This window comes from Dromiciops gliroides, chromosome 2 (assembly GCF_019393635.1).
Source record: "Dromiciops gliroides isolate mDroGli1 chromosome 2, mDroGli1.pri, whole genome shotgun sequence".
In the NCBI taxonomy this organism is placed as follows: domain Eukaryota; kingdom Metazoa; phylum Chordata; class Mammalia; order Microbiotheria; family Microbiotheriidae; genus Dromiciops; species Dromiciops gliroides.
In genome coordinates this window covers 102,524,784-102,545,672 of record NC_057862.1, presented here as the reverse complement: position 1 = coordinate 102,545,672, position 20,889 = coordinate 102,524,784, and the positions used below count along the sequence as shown (strand labels likewise).

The 20,889-nt window shown below is 40.2% G+C and overlaps 1 protein-coding gene across 2 annotated transcripts in view; it reads left to right on the top strand.

Moving 5' to 3' along the window:
* Positions 1-20,889, top strand: part of RBM20 (RNA binding motif protein 20) — a 241,331-nt gene that overhangs the window by 188,725 nt on the left and 31,717 nt on the right. For both annotated transcript variants that reach the window (XM_043986658.1, XM_043986657.1), the window contains exons 6-7: positions 5,903-6,046; positions 9,213-9,344. In XM_043986658.1, the coding sequence (XP_043842593.1) occupies positions 5,903-6,046; positions 9,213-9,344 (276 nt within the window). The remainder of the gene's footprint in view (positions 1-5,902; positions 6,047-9,212; positions 9,345-20,889) is intronic.

The window sequence follows — 20,889 nt, the reverse complement described above, 5'->3', positions numbered from 1 at the left end:
ATAGCATAGCAGAGTTACTATACTCATATACTATGCTATGCTACACTATATTATACTATACTCAGTATTGTATAGCCTCAAGGTTGAAATAATCAAGCAAAGAAGGGAGTTATTTGTGATCCAAGGAAAATGAATCAGGCAGATACATTGAGGTACCATGTCATAGTGGCGGAAATAGCACTGGACTGGAAATTTGGACACTGGAGTGTCCAGAGTCTCCCACTGACTAACCCATGAAAGTCATTTCAATTCTCTGGGACTCATTTTTCACCTGTAAACTGAAAAGCTTGGGCTAGGTGACTAATAGTTCAAATTTTTGGTTTTGTAAACACTGTATTTGCTTTTAGAAAACCACTTAATCAAGTAGAGTAGCTCTGGGTGATGTGAAAACAGAATCCCTTTTTGTGGGAGGGGAAATTATAGAAATGTATTTCCTGCTTTTTTAGAGCTTCTAACTTTGTTTACTGGAGTCCCTAAGAAGGGTTCCCTCTGACATAAAGAAGTGCACAAGGAATGTAAATTAAAAGGTGATCTTATACGTGTGTGAATATATATACACACATATACATATGTGTGTATATATCATGATATTAGTGGGGAAAGTCTCACACATAGATTCAAGAGACCTGGGTTTGAGACCTGGTTCTGCCACTTACAAGCCTTTTAACCTTGAACAAATCATTCGACTTGAGCCTCATTTTCCTTATCTATAAAATGGAGGTAATACTTGTACTATCCATCAGGGTTATTGTAGGTAAAGCACTATATAAAGGTGTGACATTATTGCTGCTATTATTGTGGAACAATTGTGTGTACCAATGGCACTGGGGTGGTGGTCCAAAAAAGGGGACACAGGAATTTCCTGTTTAGACAAAGGAGATTAGAGAAAGCAGTCATTATCACCATTCCTTTGGTTAGTCTGGGAAAGTTTCCAGAAGGAATGGGATTTTGAACTTGCCCAAGGGTACTCAGATATATATTTGTTAAATTCAAAAAAATTTTTTTACAGGTATTCATTTTGGCCCCTTTCCTGACAGTTTCTGCCCCTGTGATTGATTGCCTTTCATTGATTTAATGGTATGTTAGAAAGCATTTATTCTTTGGAAGGTGGATATTCCAGCCTAGCCAGCAGTGATTGCATTAATAATGTGGGAATGAGAACTTCTTGGACTTTTCTTTCAAGCTAGAGAGAAAACTTCAAAGCTGATACTACCATTTGCTTCCCTAGTCACCAGGCAGTGGAGCAAGGAGAGGGGTGCTAAAATCATTATAGAGTTTGGGGGTATGTTTGGCTTTTTTTGTTCTTCATAGAGCAGATAGCAACTTTGCCCAAGCGAAGTTATATGTTGATCACAGAAGATTTGGGCACAAAGACATATCCCAGCTCCCAACTTGCTAAAGTCAAATGAGCAACCACTTTACTGGAGCTTGATCTTGCAAAGCTCACTTGATTTGCACCTTGCTTTGAACTGCTCACTCTAATTAAGGTCTGAGCTCCAAAGCTCTTTATAAGGCACTCCCATCCCGGTCCTCAGAAGGGTTCTAAATGGAATTAGCTCTGCTCAGTTATGTGCCTCTCACGTGTGTAGATCTCTCTTTGCACAGGATCCACTTAAGGGAACTTCACTAACAACATGCAGAATGGGCTTTCCACTTTGGGGAAACACTTACCATTGGGGGAGCATTTGATGTCAGAGTCCCTTTAGGGAGAGGTTTGGTGTGAGGAGCTTAGCCTCCTAAGACTAAACTCCAAAAGAGGCATTTTCAGTGAATTTAGTTGTCCCCAGTATAAAAATAAAAAGTTTTTTAAATGAAATTACCAAGTAATAGTCCTTGTATAAGTCTCCAAATACATTATTGTATTTAGGTAAAAGGCAACCCTGGCCTAAATCCCAGTATGAAGTAAGACTTTACCTCTGGAAGCTGGTAGTTATGGAAATTTAAAATATAATCTTGTAACCTAATTGTTTGTTTTTAGAATTGAGTCTTTCTGTTTCCTAATGCCTTTGAGTAGATTCATGCTTCAATATTTCTTGAGCCACTGATACATGCTAAGCATCACAAGCATGAGAAGGACATAATCCCTGACCTCTGGAAGCTTCTGTTCTAGAGGATTTTATCAAACAGTGAACCTGACCCACCTCCTCATGCACTCCCATCATATCCTCCCTTTTTGCATCCTACTTCTGAGTAGCTAAAAGCTGTTGTCTGACCACATGGACCATAAGACCATATGGACCGGGCCTATTATAAATTCATATTATCTAAACCCACCCGGAGTCTCACCATTGCACTGCCGTCCTAACATCCGTGAACAATGCCCTATTTTACTCCCCACACTGGTTTCTCATAGATTGTGGATTCAGAGCCAGAAGGGACCTAAAAGATTACCTAGTCCAACCCCCTCATTTTACAGATGAGAATTTGAGATCCTAAGAGGTTCAGTGATTTGCTCACTCTGACACAGGTTTTCATCAGCAGGGCCAGGAGTTGAACTGAGGCCCTTTGAATCTGCTTCCAAAGCTCTTTCCATGGTAGCATGGTCTTCTCCCTCCTCCATCCTGCTCCCATCTTCAAGTTTCACTTAGCAAATGATCTTCTACTTTGTTGAGAAGACCGAGACCGTCTGACCTGAGTTCCCTCAACTCCCTTCCTCCCCACCTCACAACCTTTCTACGACTAATGCTGCTCTTCCAGGATGAGGTTGCCCTTCCCCTCACCCAAACTAACCCCTTTGCTTCCACCTTCAATCCCACCCCTTCTCATTTCCTCTGGTGACTTGCCACATCAAATATCATCTGTCTCCAGAACCAGCCATACCTTTTCGAACACAACCCATGTGTGAATTTGTTTTGCACTACTCTGTTTGTTACAAGGGTAGGCTTTTATTTGTTGGGGACTAGGGACTTATGGGAAGAAGAAGTAGGGGGTGGGGAGTAAAAGTGATATAAAAAATAAGGAAGGAAGGAAGGAAGAAAGAAAGAAAAGAGAGAAAAGACCAGCAATGATACATTAGAAATACACAGAAGAGAGTAGAAGTAAATTCAGAAGGGGACACTGATGAAAAGGGCAGCTGCTATTATCATGTTAAATTTAATAGAAAGCTTCAAAAGATAAGCTGTACATAATAGAGATAAAAGCTATTACTCCCTCATGTTTACACTCTACCTATCTATTGGCTCTTTTCCCAGTGCTTATAAATATGCTCAGGCCTTCCCTATCCATTTAAAAACAAACCAAAAAAAAACCCTTTTTTTGTCCTGCACCCACCTTAGTGTTTATTTTCTTGTTTCCAAGTCGTTTTTAGTCACGACTGACTCTTCATGACCCCAGGAGGGTTTTCTTAGCAAAGATACTGGAATGGTTTGCCATTTCTTTCTCCAGGGTCCCCATTTTACATTTGAGAAACTGAGGCAAACAGAGGTTAAATGACTTGCCTAGGGTCACACAACTAGTTAAGTCTCTGAGGCTGGATTTGAACTGAGGGCCTTCTAACTCCAAGGGCAATACTTAGCTGCCCAGAAGTATAGTTTATACTCTCCTCTTCATCACCAACTACTTAATGTCTCACCATCTTGCTTCAAACTCTACCACTCTATTGAAATTTCTCAGAGGTCACCAGTGTTGTCATTATTAAATCCCATGGCTTTTTTTAGGGGTTTCTCTCCCTGGACCATTCCACAACAATCATCACTTCAGAAGTCTCCTCTTCAGGCTTCTGAGGCACAAGTCTGCCCTACATCTCTTCCTGACTGCCCAGATGTCCCTTCACTGGTTCATTGTTATTATTCTGGCCCCCAAAAGCTTGGATGTCCACTGTAGCTACTCCCACAGCCCATTTTCCTCTCAATACACTCTCTTCCTGGGTGATCCCATTTCTGCCATGAACTCATGACTTCAAGAAACTCTTCTCTCACCCCATGCTTACACCCAGAATCTTCCCTTGGATGCTCCAACAGCACTGCCAATGGAAACAAGACTGGAACTGAAGTCATCTTCCCAACTTTCCACTTTAGAGTCAGTGTTCCATAGTTGGCAGAATGTTGGACTTGGAGTCAGGAAGACCTGAGGTCAAATTTTATTTCTTACACTTTGGTCCTTACTAGCTGTGTGACCACAGCTAAGTCAACCTCTCTGGGCTTGTTTCCTTATCTATAAAATAGGGATAAGATTTGTAGCACTTATCTTGCAGGATTGTTGTGAGGCTCAAGTGAGATTATGTATACAAGCACTTTGCAAATTTTAACATACTATATAAATGTCAGCTGTTATTGTTATTACTAATATCTAAATGGAAGCTAGGTGGCGCATTGGATAAAGTGCTGGGCCAGAACCCAGGAAGATCTGAGTTAAAATCTTTATGCAGACACTTATTAGCTGTATGACCCTAAGCAAGTCACTTTAAAAAGTTCTGACTCAGTTTCCTCATCTGTAAATTGGTGAAAATAATAGCACCTACCTCCCAGGGTCGTGATGAAATAAAATACTATAATATTTATTAAAGTGTTTCATAAACCTTAAAGCGTGTTATTATTATTGTTATTGTTACTCATTTCCCAGTCACCCAGGCTTGAAACTTCAGATCTTTGACTCCTTCAGCTCCTTCTGTACAGCTAGTTACTAAGTTTTGTGAATTCATTCTTCACAGGATCCCTTGCATCCATCCTTTTATTCTCATTGCCACTAGTATAGCTCAGTCTCTCATCATCTCCCATCTGGACTCTTATAATAATCTACTAATTAGTGTCCCTGATCCAGACTCTCCATCTCTCCAGTCTTTCCTTTGCCCAGCTGCCATTTTGCTAATGCAGGGTTTTAAAACAACCATCTCTCTTAAAGTACTTTAGTTGGCTCCCCATTGTCTAGAAGATAAAACACAAATGCCTTAGCCAGGCATTTAAGGCAATCTGCAATCTACCTTTCTAGTCTTACTTTACATTGCTTCCCTCCAAGCCAAACTGGACCTTATTCTTTGTTCCACACAAAATTGGACTACTGGTATTTCCTTGAGCTCAAATGCCATCTCCCATTTCCATGCTTTCATGTATCATTGCCCGGAATGCACACTCTCCTTATCTCTGCCTTTCATAACCCTCTTCGGTAAGGGTACAGTAGAGGAGCCGACTCATCTGTGAAAGTTTCTAATCCCCAAGTGTGAGAGTATTTTCTCCTACCTTAAGTTTTTATGAACACTTTATCTAGTTCTCATTTTAGTACCAATCACATACTACTTTGTATTATACTTCTCTGCATCACATTCACTCTTAGTAGAATGTAAAGTGTTTGGGGATAGGCAGGGGCTATGAGTTGGTTGGTTTTTTATCCCTGGTAACCAGAGTAGTGTCTTACATTTAGGTACTTAGTAAGTGTTATCGAATTGAATTAAGTGGAATTGGACTGCACAGAAAGGACAGGATCCCTGCCCTCTGAGAGGTTCTATTCAAATGTCTTCAGGCAAGGGCTCATTGTGAATGGAGTCCTTTTCTTCATTTATTCACTGCACAAAAAAACCATGTCATTGTCACTTTGTTACTTAGGTTGGTAGGTATCTAGTCCTGAGAGGATTAGATCAAATACACCCTTTCCTGTAAAGCTTTCACTGATTTTTAAAATCAAGTGATTTTTTTCCCCCTTTCTCAGAGCTTTCATAATAACTTGTTCCTGCTCTGTACACCTGTATTTGGTTCCAAATTCTTGTACATTTTACAACTCCTGCCAGTCTGCATGCTCCTTGAAAACAGGGGCTGTATTTTATTTATCATTATATCCCTCTCAGCTTGTTATGGGGCTTTGTAAATAACAGGAACTTCACCACTGTTTGTGGACTGAATGGCTGAATGAATGACTGAATGAATGAATAAGGTTTGTTTTGAAGACTAGCACTGCCATTTGTTCCCATCAGTTTTCACAGCGCAAAGCCACTGCCGGCCGAGTGGTACACATCTGCAATCTCCCTGAAGGAAGCTGCACTGAGAATGATGTCATTAACTTGGGACTACCCTTTGGAAAAGTAACCAATTATATTCTCATGAAGTCCACCAATCAGGTTTGTTCATCTTTCCTTTTCCCTTCGGCTGCAGTCTGTACTTTTACATTGGAATATATGAAATCTCCTATAAAGGCAGAAAAAGTTGTATACATTTTGTATAGCTAAGAATGACATGAACTAAAAAGCACTGACTTCCATACGTGGAGCTGACCACTATCAATTGAAAATTCACTTAAAGTGATCTTTTCCAGGGGTTGATATTTTTACTTGAAGTCATAATTCACATTTATTTACCCTGTCCTCTTTTTAGTGAGTCTCCAGTGACTGGGGTTGGGGGTAGGCTCTGTGGCTGGTGATCAGAGAAATACTAATGAGCCCATAATGAAGAGAGACACCGTGACCTTGGCCCCAAGAGTCCCATATTCTACCCACAATGCTAATACTGCATTCCATATCAACTCCTTGAATGTGTTGGACTGAATTTAGAGCCAGTCAAGAGCTGACTGGGAACAGGTTTTATCAATTAGTCCTTTGTGACAGCTTTCAAATCCCCTTTCTCTGTCATCTAGCTCTTCTAACAGCCCCAAGCCAGCCCAGGGATGAGTGTGAAATTATTAAAGGATATGTTACTGTCCCCTCTTACACATGAGAAGCATAGCCAGGGAATGATCTTACATTTCCTGAGGTGCCTGGTGTTCTGGGACTGAGTATTTTTAGCTCCGTTTCCAAAGATAAAAAAGAATATTAATTTTCTGATAGGAGTTAAACATTTTTTTTTTTGCTTTTACCTTTGAATCAAGGTACACGGTTAAAAAAAAAAAAAAGCCTTTTCTCCATTATGATTCCTAACTGGCCATGATTCTTTTTCCTCATCACAGTTCCTCATAAAATTTGGCAACTCAGTCAAATTTCCCCCATTTATATATAGCTCATTCTATGGTATATGGCCACTATCTTTGGGTTAAATGTTCTAGAGTTCCACTTCCCATATGGATGCATTGAGATTCACTATTCTGCTGTGGATTAGCTATTTTTTGTTTCTATTTGATAGCTGGCACTACTAAAGGATTTACATATAAAAATTACCTAGAAAATTGGTTGGCAGGGCTGGGAGTCCGACTTATGATGCCTATCTGCATAGTCCTTTTCCCTCTACTGTGAGCTGGGCTAGAACAGAGAAAGCAGCTAATGAGAAACTAAAGAAAATTTTAAAGGATTTCACACAAATTTTTTTCCCTTTAATCTGTCACAAACAATTCAACTTGAAGATATGAGAACGACTTTGAGCTTAGATAAGTTGCTCATTCTTGGAGCTTCCTAGCCATCCATACCTTTTTCTCCTCAACCCTCGTAGAAAGGAGGATTTGTATTTCATTCAATTTATCTTTTTATGCTGTTGGAATAAATAAACAGGTTAAACTGGTCAAAATTATCAGCCCAGAAACACCAGGTAGACAGATTCTCATGAGAAATATCTTCACCTCTATCCTCACACATCCATATTTTATTAGAGGAGTTTAAGAGAGAAGAAAATGTGAGGTTGTCATCAAAATAGTTTTCTTTCTTCTTCACATATAAGAAACACACCTGGGGCAGCTAGGTGGCACAGTGGATAGAGCACCGGCCCTGGATTCAGGAGTACCTGAGTTCAAATCCGGCCTGAGACACTTGACACTTACTAGCTGTGTGACCCTGGGCAAGTCACTTAGCCCCAAATGCCTCACTAAAAAAAAACAAAAAAAAAAAAGAAAAAAAAAAGAAACACACCTCCAAGCTTTGCATGTGTCCTATAATTTCAGTCTTGAATTAAGAAGAAATTAATTCTAATCCAGGATCTGCAACTACCTCGTTTGTGATGATGTTAGGCTAGTCATTTCCCTTTTCTGGGGTTCAGTCTCTTCATTGGTAAAATAAAGAGGTTACACTGCGTAATTTCCAAGATCCCTTTCCAGGTGTAACATTTTAGAATTCTATGATTTCTGCATCCACAGGCAGTCAGGGTTCAGAAATATGGGCTTATAATTATGTCTCTAGACGCCTACATCTGGCATCCCCATCACTAATAACATGAAATATTTAGTGTCTAGCATAGAGCAGATGCTCAGGGGTATTTATTGATAGAATTGATCCTAGGAGAATCACTTTTGTGTTATGTCACCCAAGATGGTCATGCATATTTAAGATTTAACATGCTGTGAACTTAACGATAGCTGGTGTTTATACAACACTTGCAAGTTCTTAAAGCATTGGACATACTTCATACTTCAACAACCATGTGAGGTAGGTGCTGATGGTAGTATTATCCTTAGGAAACTGAGCTTAAAGAGGTTTAGTGACTTGTCCACAATTACATAGCTAGTATGTGCAGGAAGAGACCTTACAAGCCATGTGGTTGAAGTCTCTTAGTTTCCTCATCTGTAAAATGAGTGCTTAGATTGGATGCTTTCTAATATTCCTTTTAGCACTAAACCTTTGATGCTATAATAAGCATCCTAGGCCAGATCTGAACCCATGTGTTCCCTTATACCAAGTCCAGTGCTTTTTTTAGCATTCCATGTTTCTTTATTATAAATTGCCATAAAATCATAGGATTAGTCAGTCAACAAGTATTTATTAAGTTCATGCGCCCAGGCACTGTGCTATACAGTGAGGATTCAAAAAAGCCCCCCCCCCAAAAAAAGTCCCTGACCTCAGAGAATTTATATTCTAATGGGGAAGACAACATGTAAATAAATGGGTACATGCAAGAGTAGATGGAAGATATTCTCAGAGTAGAAGTCACTAGTAGCTGGGGTTCTTGGGAAAATCTGCAGAAAATGGACTTTGAGTTGAGTCTTAAAGGAAGCTAAGAGGTCGAGCTGAGGAAGAAGAGTATTCTGATTATGGGGAACAGTCAGTGCAAAGGCAGAGGTTTTAACACTAGAAGGGATCTTAAAAGTCATATAATGCAGTCTCATGTTACAAGGCAGTAAACTGAGACCTGGGGTGTAGGTAGCAAGGATGGGAGTCAAAACTATGTTCCCTGACTCCAGGGTTCTTTCCATTATACCACGGGACTCAAGTAAGGAGCAATTTTATAGTGTGACTGTTTTAGAACAAAGTGCTTTTGAGCCCACAGTAATGAAACCCTCTTGGTTGGGGGCCAAGATTGATCCTCCTAATGACAAATAAAGAGTGCTAACACCTGAGTCCAATAAGTATCTTTCTTTTCCTTTGGCTATAGGCTTTTCTGGAAATGGCTTACACTGAAGCTGCCCAGGCAATGGTACAATATTACCAAGAGAAATCTGCTGTGATTAATGGTGAGAAATTGCTCATTCGGATGTCCAAGAGATACAAAGAACTGCAATTGAAGGTAAAGAAGGAAGGAGAGGGTTCTTTCTTTGTGTACTGTGACCATGCCTTGACTGAGAAGGAGACTGCTCAGTGCCATTGTTTGCTACCAGATATTCCTCTCTTTATCTTTTGCTCTCCTTGTCTCTCCCCCATACCTTCTTCTCTTAGTTTTCTACTCTCTTTCTCTTCCTTCTCCCTGCCGAGGCTTCCTTGCCTTAGACTTGTCACTGACTCCCATGGATACTACTTAGCCTCAGTGGCTTCATCCAAGTGTGAGAGAGAGCTTTTGGATCTCATTCTCAGGCTGCATCCAGAATACCCCAGCTGCAGATTTTCAGATCGGCCCGAAGGGTTAAAGTCAAAAGGCAAAGGCATATTTGTCTGTCTAGGTGCTCTGACATGTCTATGTTTGCAAGATAAGTAATAGATCAACCACTTTCCAACATTAGATCCTAAATTCCTTTGCCAGCAATTTTGCTTCAAGTAGACCCCTGGATATTTCTCTGATTAAAGAAAACTTTTTGCTCATTTCAGATAAGGGAAAGATCTTTTTCATGTTTACATTCAGCCAAATTTGGCAGAAGCTGCTGTCCTCTTGGGATCCACCCTAGAGGACTGGAATTGAATTTCCACACCGAATTCTCCCTGGAATTCTAATTAGCCACAGTCATCATCATCAAAACACAAAACCTCTAGACACTATCTTCTTGGAAGAGAACTGAGGGTCAGACCTTTCTTAAGTATTCCCCCTAAAACCCAGACCCTCTATTTCCGAAAGGTCAAGTGTAGCCCCTACTGATAGACCATTATGGATGAACAGGTGCCTTCTAGATATCTCATCCAGGCCCTTTTTCTGGGATTCAGTGAAAATGACCACATTTTTCATGTAGACATAGTTTGGCATCCTCCCATTTCAAAGGCCCCTATAAATAACTTAGAATGGCCCTACAGGAGAGACCCTGGGAACTCCATGAATCTGTGACAAGAGCCTTTCCCTTTCATGAACTCTCACTAGGGTTCCCAACAAGCAACTGGGTTGGTTCTGTTTCTTTATCCCTTAGCTGTTCTCTTATCCAATGACTCCAAGCGGGAAAGGAAAGGGGATGAGACACAATCAAATTTCTCCCCTTTCTAATCAATCCTCCGCAAAGTAATATTCTTAAAGTACAGGGAATAACCATGTCACTCCTCCAGTCACCAAACACCACTGGTGTCCCATTTGCTCTAAGATCAAACACAAACTCCTGTTTGGTATTAAATACCTTTCACAACCCAGCCGTAACCAGGAACCCTAACCCTATATCTAGCCTACCTTTTCAGAATTGTCATACATTACTCTCCTTCCTGTATTCCACGATCCAGCCAAATTGGCCTTCTTTCTAGTCCTCACACACAACATTCCAGCCACCATCTTTCTGCTTTTACAAAGGATGCTTGCTCTCCCCTCCCCCTGCCCCTATGCCTGAAATGCAACCTCTCCTTATTTCTTGGAATCCTTAGCTTTCTTCAAAACTAAATTCAGCTCAAATACCACTTCCTACTTGAGGCATTTTCTGATCCCAGCTGCTAAGGCGTCCTCTAGAAAATCACTTTATATTTGTGTGTGCGTGTGTGTGTGTGTGTGTGTATAGTATCTATTTATGTGTGTGCCTGTTGTCTCTTCTCATAGAATGTAAGCTCCTTGAGGGCAGGGACTGTTTCATTTTTGTCTTTGTATTCCCTATACCTGGCACAGTACTTGCCATATAAAGGGCCCTTAATAAATGCTTGTTGATTTTGCCATGTATTATAATTATTCACTAATGTCTAATGTGTTTCCTACTAGACTGTAAACTCTTTGAGGTCAAGAACCATGGTGTTCTTCATTTCTGTCCCACCAAGTATCTAGCCCAGGACAATACACAGAGTGGAAGCTCAATAAATGCTTTCAGTGAATGTGAGAAAAAGAGATAGAGAAGTTGAAGAGGCATTCCTCTTACCCTCTGAAGGAATAACATGAAATTAAAACTGTCCAGAATAGGACCAGAATGTTCTGCCACTTCAGGCCAGAGAGTTCATCATCAGCACTTACTGAGTGACTACTATAAGTACAAGGCTCTTTGGGCATCTGGAACCTCAGCCCCACAAGCCTCACATTTCTGCTGGAAGGAATCTCTGCAGAGCAACAGCAGTGCTGTTTTTGTTCAGTCGTGTCCGATTCTTCGTGACCCCATTTGGGGTTTTCTTGGCAAAGCTATTGAATTGGTTTGGCATTTCCTTCTGCAGCTTGTTTTACAGATAAGGAAACTGAGGCAAACAGAGTTAAGTGACTCGCTCTGCAGAACACAATGGAAAGGTGCTCTTTTGGAGAGTGTTGGGAGTTAGGGATGGTCTAGGCATCCTTTCAGCACAGTTGAAAAACTCTCGGGAAACATCTGATGAGCTGGTCGGTCATCTACATCAAGAGGGAATTCCAGCATGTGATAGCTAGGAAGGGCATTGGATATAATCTGGCCAAATCCTTCCACCGCCTATAGTTGTTTTTTTTTTTTTTCAGAAGAGTAAGCAGGCCCAGGAAGGGGAAATGATTTTTCCCAAGTTCATACAGATACTGAGCCAAGTGCACAGAACTTCATGGCACATTTAATAGAGCTTGGCTTAGAGTCAGGAAGACCCGAGTTCAAATCTCAGCCACTTACTGTGTGTGTGACACTGTCTCTTTGCCTCACTTTCATCATGTGTGAAATGAAATAATAGCACCTACCTTCCACAGTTGCCATGAGGATCAAATGAGATAATATTTGTAAAACATTTAGCCCAATGCCTAGCACATAGTAAGTGCTATGTTATCTGTCGTTGTGTTCATCATCATCATTGTCACCATTATTATTATATAATTGTAAAGGGCACAAAAGCACCAGAAGCCATAGTCCCAAAGATTAAAGCATTCTCTAATTCATCTAGCTCTTTCTTAAGATGTCACAAGTGTTGACTGGGCATCTACCATGTGTAAAGCATTATACTAGGCACTGTAGGGTAAATATAAATAAATAATAAAATAGGAGCTAATATATCACCCTTGAAGTTTAGAGATCACTTAACATATATTATATCATTTGATACCCACAAAACCCCTTTAAAATGGGTGTTGTTATCATGCTCATTTTTACAGATGAGGAAAGTAAGGCTGAAAGGTTAATTGACACACAGCTAGTGAGAGTCTGAGTAGGTTTTGAACTCAGACCTTCCTAGCCCTAAATCTAGGGCTTTATTTACTATGCTACCTAGTTGTTTTCTGTGACATGAGATACAGAAAGAGACATATATTCTTGGACAGGGTCAGTGTAGGAATTTGATTTGCTTGACTATCTGCATATCTTGTCTATCTTCATATCTGTTACATGGGTTTTGTTTTTTGTTTCTCTCCCCCTCTCCTCCCCTCTTGGCTGGGGAGTGGGGAAGAAAAGAAGAGGAAGGGAAAGAAAATAAATGCTTATCAATTGCTGGGGGAGGGGGAGGAGGGAAGCAACAAATAAAAAAATTTAATATTTTTAGTAGCTTATAATATAGTTGGAGAGAGAAGACAGAAATATGAGGGATTTAACCAATAAGACTATTCTGACTCTGGATTCAGGAGGACCTGAGTTCAAATGTGACCTCAGACACTTTACACTTACTAGCTGTATAACCTTGGGCAAGTCACTTAACCCTCATTGCCCCCCCCCCAAAAAAAAGACTATTCTGAGTTCAGAGAAGGGAGAAATCGCTGCTGCTTGGTGTCAGATGGGGAGCTTTCATGAAAGGGGAGGGATCTGAGCAGGACCTGGAAGTCTGGGGAGGATTTGGCTGGGTGGCATAGAAGGAGAGAGCATTCCAGGATAAGGAAACAGTACAGATTAAATGCAGAGATAGGAGAACATAGCAATAACAAGATCTTGATAGCACCTATTTATTTTTATGTAAATATCTATTCATTAATTTTTAAAGTAATAAACATTTTTATTTATAGTTTTGAGTTTCCATTTTTATCCCTTCTTCCCTCCTTCCCCTTCCCCTTCCCTAGGGCGGTGAGCAATTAGATATGGGTTATACATGTATGATTATGTAAACCATTACCATATTAGTCATTTTGTACAAGACAACTTGAATAAAAGAAAAAAATTAAAGAAAGTGAAAAAGAGCATGGTTCAGTCTGTGTTCAGTTAATATCAGTTCTTTCTTTGGAGGTGGATAGTATGTTTCATCAGTCGTCCTTTGGGATTGTCTGGGATCATTTTATTGCTGAGAACAGTTAAGGCATTCACAGTTCTTCATCAAACAATATTGCTGTCTCTGTGCACAATGTTCTCTTGGTTCTGCTCACTTCACTGTACATCAGTTCATACAAGTTTTTCCAGGCCTTTCTGAAATCATCCTGCTTGTCATTTCTTTTTCTTTCTTTCCTTCTTTCTTTCTTTCCTTCTTTCTTTCTTTCCTTCTTTCTTTCTTTCTTTCTTTCTTTCTTTCTTTCTTTCTTTCTTTCTTTCTTTCTTTCTTTCTTTCTTTCTTTCTTTCTTTCTTTGCTGGGCATTAAGAGTTAAGTGACTTGCCCAGGGTCACATAGCTAGTAAGTGTCAAGTGTCTGAGACCGGATTTGAACTCAAGTCCTCCTGAATCCAGGGCCAGTGCTTTATCCACTGTGCCACCTAGCTGCCCCCCCCCATCATTTCTTATAGCACAATAATATTCCATCCCCATCATATACCACAGCTTATTTAGCCATTCCCCAATTGATGGGCATCCCTTTGATTTCCAATTCTTAGCCACTACAGAAAGAGCTGCTATAAATATTTTTTTACAAATAGGCCTTGTTCTCTTTTGGAGGATGTTTTTGGTAACAGTGGTATTGCTGGATCATAGGGTATACACAGTTCTATAGCCCTTTGGGCACAGTTACAAATGACAACACTCATTTCTAAGGTGCTCTGTGCTTCTGTGTCCTTAATAATAACTTCTAAGCAAACAAAGCCCCTTCCATGGATTTCTTCTTTGGGGCCTTACAGTAACTCCCTGGCCTTCTATAATTGCAGCCCTGCCAGGTCTCAAGGCAATAGGTAGCTGTACAATATCCATACTTATCTTCATTTTGTACATGGAAAAAACGAAGCTTATTACAGGCAACCCCAGGAAGCTGGGCCAGATGGGCAGAGCCAGGACTGGGCCTGAACTCTCAATGACAACTAATCTGGGGATGAAGCCTCCGAGAACTTCAGCCTTCCTGTGGGTCTGTCTGTACTTCCTGAGAGCCAGCATCCTTTGGAGGCTAATTCCGCCAAGGTCTTGAAACCATGTGAATCTCCCACTGTTAGAATGAACATATACGGGTTCTTGAGCTGCTTATTAGTCTTACATTGTATAGCTTTGCTGAATGTAGCTGGTAAGTATGATCTATCTCTTTTGACCTTTAGCAACATGATGAAGAGATTCATTATTTCCTGGGCCATAAAATAAAGGTCAAACAGTCCTTGTTTGTTACTCCCTGTTTCCTTGAAAGTCTCTTCTCTCATCTTTTGTTGGATTCCTACATAAAGAGTCAAGGAGGGCTTCGGAGGGCAAATAATTACTACCACAGAACCTCAAAGGGGACAAATCTCAATGTCCAGCAAGTCCAAGAATCCCTTTGATATCTTCTCTGACAAGTGGTTCTCTAACTTCAATATGGAAGTCTTCAATAATGGGGGAACCCATTCCTGTCATATACACCCCTTCTACCTTTGGACAATTCTGTTAGGAGGTTCTTTCTCACATCGATGAAGCTAAAATCTGCGTTTCTAAAACGTCTGTATCTTGCTTCTAATTCTTCCCTCTGAGGCCAAGCAAACCAAGTTTAATTTTTTCCACATGACAGTCATTTAGTATACTTGAAGATGGGTATGTTTTAACCTTGGTCTTCTTCAGGCTAAACATCCCAGTTCTGTTAAGTGATTCACATCTAGCAGGATCTGTAATCATTTCACCATCCCGACTCTTCCCTTCTGCATATACTCCAGCTTGTCAAGATCCTAAAATTTACTTCCTCGAGTGAAACACAGAACACTCTGTTTGGTGTGACCAGAGCAGAATACTATGGAGGTATCACCTTCCTCAATGGAACCCAAGGTAGCATTTGGTTGTTTTAGTCGCCATATCATACCATTGATTTCTTTGAAGCTTGTACTCCATGAAAACCCCCACATTTTGCACAGAAAATGTTTTCTAGCCACGTCTTCCCCATTCTGTACTTGTGAAGTTGATTTTTTGAACCTCAGAGTAGAACTTCACACTTATCCCCATAAATTCTGTATTATTAGATTAAGCCCATTCTTCTAACTTGTCAGAATTTCCTGACTCTTTCATCTCTTATGTTAGCTCCGCACCCCCAACTTCATTTCAACTGCAAATTTGACAAGAATGCCATTTTGCCTTCATCTAATTTATCCATTAAAATGTTGAACAGCGCTCTAAGACATCTCACTGGAGCACTGAATTAGACACCTCTCTCCAAATCGACACGATACCATTAGTGACTATCCTTTTAGTGTGGATATTCCTTAAGTTCTGAATCCATCGCATAACCCACCTCATTATCTCCTCATCTTATCTGCAAAGATAGCATGCTTGATTTTGTCACATGCTTTGCTGAAACGTAAGCATGTTATGTTCACAGCATTCCCTTCACCTGACAATTCTGTTATCGATCACTATCCCTTTATAAATGCTACAAACCATCTCTTTAATAATAGATTCTAGAATTTTGTCAGAAATTAAAGTTAAGCTTACTGGCCCACCAAATTGACCCTTTTCTATCCAAAGATATCTTTGGTTCTCTAAGTTCCTCCTTGACATATTACCAGAAGCATCTTAATAATCATATCTGTCTATTGTTTTGGTATTCTAATATCTAAATTCATTTGGGACTGGTGACAAACTCATTAAAGATAGGTTTGTTCTTATTTCTTAATTTAACACAGGTTTAAATGAATTATTTTTCTTCTATCATTCTCAGTCCACAGGTAATTCACCTGGGGAGGGAGGGGGTAGGAAGCATAACTAGTTGGGTAGTTGTCTTTTCGTTGTTTATCATAGTTTCATCTGCCATGAACAAGTGGATGCCTGCTTCAATTTTTTTCTTGCCCCCAACACAGTTTTTTAAGTCCCTTTTTGTTCTTCTTAGCAATCATTGCCAGCCTCAGTTCATTTCCAGTTCACTCTGAACTTTAAGTATCCATTGGAGGACCATGCTCCACTTTTGTATTTATCCTCATTTCTCTGCCTGCGTTTCCTTCTTTTTAAAAATCTGAATTGATTCATGAGCTCCCAAAGAAGCCACATCAGTACCTTTTTTCTCCCTTTCCTTCAGACTTTCTTTCTTGATAAGTTTCAGTCTTTCTTAAGTTGACTTGCCTTGAAGTATTTTAAGCCATTTCCCTTGTTCAGTCGTTTTCAGTCTCTCAGACACATCATAACTCCAGTTGGGGTTTTCTTTGCAAAGATACCAGAGTGGTTTGGCATTTACTTCTGCAGCTCATTTTACAGATGAGGAAACTGAGGCAAACAGGGTAAAGTGACTTGCCCAGGGTCATACAACTAATAAGTGTCTGAGGCTAGATTTGAACTCAGGAAGATTCATTTTCCTGACTTCAGGCTCATCACACTATCCACTGTACCACCTAAATGCCTACCATTGCATTCTGTCTATTCTTTCTCTGAACCCTTTGAAATCCATTTTTGGAAATTCTAACATGCCTACATTTGGCTTTCCCTTCCTTAATGACAAGTTCTAAGAAGAAGTGGTCACTTGTCTCCAAAGATTACATTATTTATATATCAACAAACAGTTCCTATCTTCTATCAATTCCCCTGGTCATTTTCTTCATTTATTTAAAGGATAAAAGGGATAAGGCAAATTAAAAATGATCAGCTGCTCAGCTTTTGGCAGGAAGTTAATCTAAACAGATGTACAGATACTTTCAATCCCCCATTTCTTCTATATCATGCCTCAGGACAACATTTTTGTGGTGTGTTTCCTCAGCTCCTTATCTAATTGTTCCTGTGACCCAGGTGGTCTGTAGCATAATCTCTTATCACATTCATTTCTTTTACCCCTGCAAGTCACATGTATTTCATTGCATTTTGTTTTGCTTTGTTTTAATTGAGATTGGATCACCACCACTTACCCAGGCTGGAAGTGCTTTAGATACTCTGGCTGGATCCCAGTGCTGATTGGCAGGCAAGTTTTGGCCTGCTCTGTTTCTGATCTGGGCTTGTTTGAGCCTTTTAGGCAACCTAGTAACCCCTAGCTCCCAGGGGCTCACCATAATTGTGCCGAACTGACTGCAAACACCTGATTGGCTTTAGCCCTATTGCAACTCAGAACACCTGAGCTTAAATGATCCAGCAGCCTCAGCCTCCCCTTTAGGAGGGATTACAGGCATGTGCCATCACTTAATTTGTCTTCATCATTTCTTTGGATGCTCATCATAACCCCAAAAAGTAGGTGGAGAAAGTGTCATCTTCTTTTACCAGTGAGGAAACTGAGGCTTGGAAAATTGAAGTGATTTGTACCAGGTCTTACGACTGAGAAGAGCATGTTTGGGGCCAGGTTTCCTGCTTTCAACTCTAGTTTTTTTCCTACCTTTGGAATATCCTGCCTTAAAAAAATTTTAAACATTTCTACTGAGAGCCCCACCCCCAGGAAGGGGGTTTTTAATCTTATTCAGCCTTTATTAACCTAGGACAGTAGCTATCAAGTCTATTTTTTTTCACTCAACCTCACCCTAACATCATCATGGCTTTTGAGCTTAATGGTTGAGAAAGCTATTTTATATTTGAAAGCAGGAAAAAAGGATGCTTTTAATCCAAGAAAAACATCTTCTAGTCCAGGAGGGTATCACCAAACATACTTCTTTGACCCTGGGGATGTAGGGAATCTTTCTCTCGGAAATTCTTGGGCCTTCTCGTCATTGCTTGAGATTTTCCGGCAGCCACTAGAGGATGCTGTAAACAGTGGGGAAAGAGTGTAGCTTCCTCTGTGAGTGAGGCCAGCCACACACTTAGGGACCTTCTTAGTGAAGAAGAGGAAGGGAATAAGCATTTATTAAGCACCTACTCTGAACGGCAAAACACAGTTGAGTCTAAGGTAAGGGAGAGATCATGCTGATGCCTAATGTGACTGAAGCCTGGAGGCAGTCCTAATTCATTCCCCCTTCTTGACCACTTCAGCCTCTCTTCACCTTCTTTCTTCCCCCTTCCCCTCTCTTGTCTCTGTGTACTGACCCAGTTGCTAACTCCCAATCTCTTCCCTGGGACAGTAGAAAGAACTTGCAGTAGCAAGATGGAACTGATTCTGGGGAACAGCAAGAGGCCTGGCCGCATCAAATTGATGTCTTATTTAAGAAACTTTTTTCCTTGCTTTTTAGCAATTAGTGGGAAAATCAAGGGCTTGAACATTAAGAGACCTGAGTTCTAGTTTCGGTCTAACTAGGTATGTGACGCTTGCAAGTCACATAATCTCTGTTTGCCTCGGTTTCCACAACTGTAAAATGGGAATAATAATAGCACTTACCTCACAGTGTTATTGAGGGGATCAAATTAGATGTTTGTAAAAAGTGTTTAGCAGGGCAGCTAGGTGGCGCAGTGGATAAAACACTGGCCCTGGATTCAAGAGGACCTGAGTTCAAATCTGACCTCAGACACTTGACACTTACTAGCTGGGTGACCCTGGGCAAGCCTTATTGCCCTGCCAAAAAAAAAAAAAAGAAGTGTTTAGCACAGTTTACCACAGCTTGGCACAGGGTGGGTACTACATAAGGCCTTATTTCCTTCCTTCCTTCTTACCCTTCCCTTCCTCATCCATAAACTGAAGGAACTTAATTAAATAAGGACAGAGCCGGGGGGAGGGATGCAAGAGAGAAGGAAAAGGAGAGACAAGTTGTAGAGGAGAGTGGAGAAAAGTTAAATGAGGATAACTGTGAGAGTAGCCCCAGGGGTTCTCTCTTAGAGCTTAGCTGTCTAGTGTAGGTCATTATCTCATGACCTCTCTATCAGAAGAGCATGTACTTTTTAGAGATTTTCTGAGAACATTGATTTTATGACTTTTGACCATTAGTGAAAAAAGCCAGAATTTGAAGATCAAGAAATCTGAGTTCTAGGTCTAGTCTAACTTAGCTATATAACCTTGGGCAAGTCACTTCTCTCTGAGTTCCATTTTCATAATCTATGACATAAATGATGATTAAATTAGATGATCTCTAAAGTCTCTATCATATCCAACATTCTGTAACTCAAGGGGGATAATATAGACATTCTGTTTTTAGATAGTAAATGCTAACACTCTTCCTTAGTTTTATTTTTTCAATGTTTATATTTCATTTTCCTGAACTTGACAAATTCCTATTCATATGAACATTTCTGTGTACAGGAAACAGAAAAAAAAGGATTGTATATGAAATAACAAAGTTCCATTAAATACAGGTTACCTTTTTAAAAACATAAAATGGGAGCAGCTAGGTGGTGCAGTGGATAGAGCACTGGTCCTGGATTCAGGAGGACCTGAGTTCAAATCCAGCCTCAGACACTTAACACTTACTAGCTGTGTGACCCTGGGCAAGTCACTTAACCCCAATTGCCTCACCCCCCCCAAAAAAAAATTATAAGGGGCAGCTAGGTAGCGCAGTGGATAAAGCACTGGCCCTGGATTCAGGAGGACCTGAGTTCAAATCTGGCCTTAGACACTTGACACTTACTAGCTGTGTGACCCTGGGCAAGTCACTTAACCCCAATTGCCTCACGAAAACAAAAACAAAAAAAAACCCAAAACATAAAATGAATTCAGTTTGTCAGTTTCAAAGCTCTCCTGCTTACCTATGTCTCCCTCTGAACTTCCTAGTCATATTTTTAAAATTAACATAAATCTATTTTTAATGCCTCAATAACCTTCTTTTGTTGTCTTTTTATTCTTTGGACATCACTGCAATATTCTTCTCCTCATATCCCTCCTCTGCCATATAAACAAACAAACCTCTCTTATGATGGGCCAAGTCAGCAAAATAAATAGACATATATCTGAAAATATATCTCTTATTTTGCACCTGGAGTCTATCACCTCTTTGTCAGGAGGTATATAGAATGCTTCATTGTATAAATTATTTTCCTGATTCTGCTTATATCCTTCTGTGTCCATTCATAGAAGTCTTCTCATGTTTCTTGGAACCCAGCCCTTTTGTGATTTCTTTCTTTTTGGTTGGGCAATGAAGGTTAAGTGACTTGCCCAAGGTCACACAGCTAGTGTCAAGTGTCTGGGGCCATATTTGAACTCAGGTCCTCCTGACTCCAGAGCTGGTGCTCTATTCACTGCGCCACCTTGCTGCTCCCTGCTTTTGTGATTTCTGATAGAACAATATTATTCCATTATGTTCAAATGACATAATTTATTCAGCTGTTCCCAACTGATGGGTACCTCTTTGTGTTCTGATTCATTGCGACAACAAAAAAGTGATGTTATAAATAGTTTTGTACATGAGGGTCCTTTCCTTTCATCTTTAATCTCTTTGAGGGTGTAATAAGCA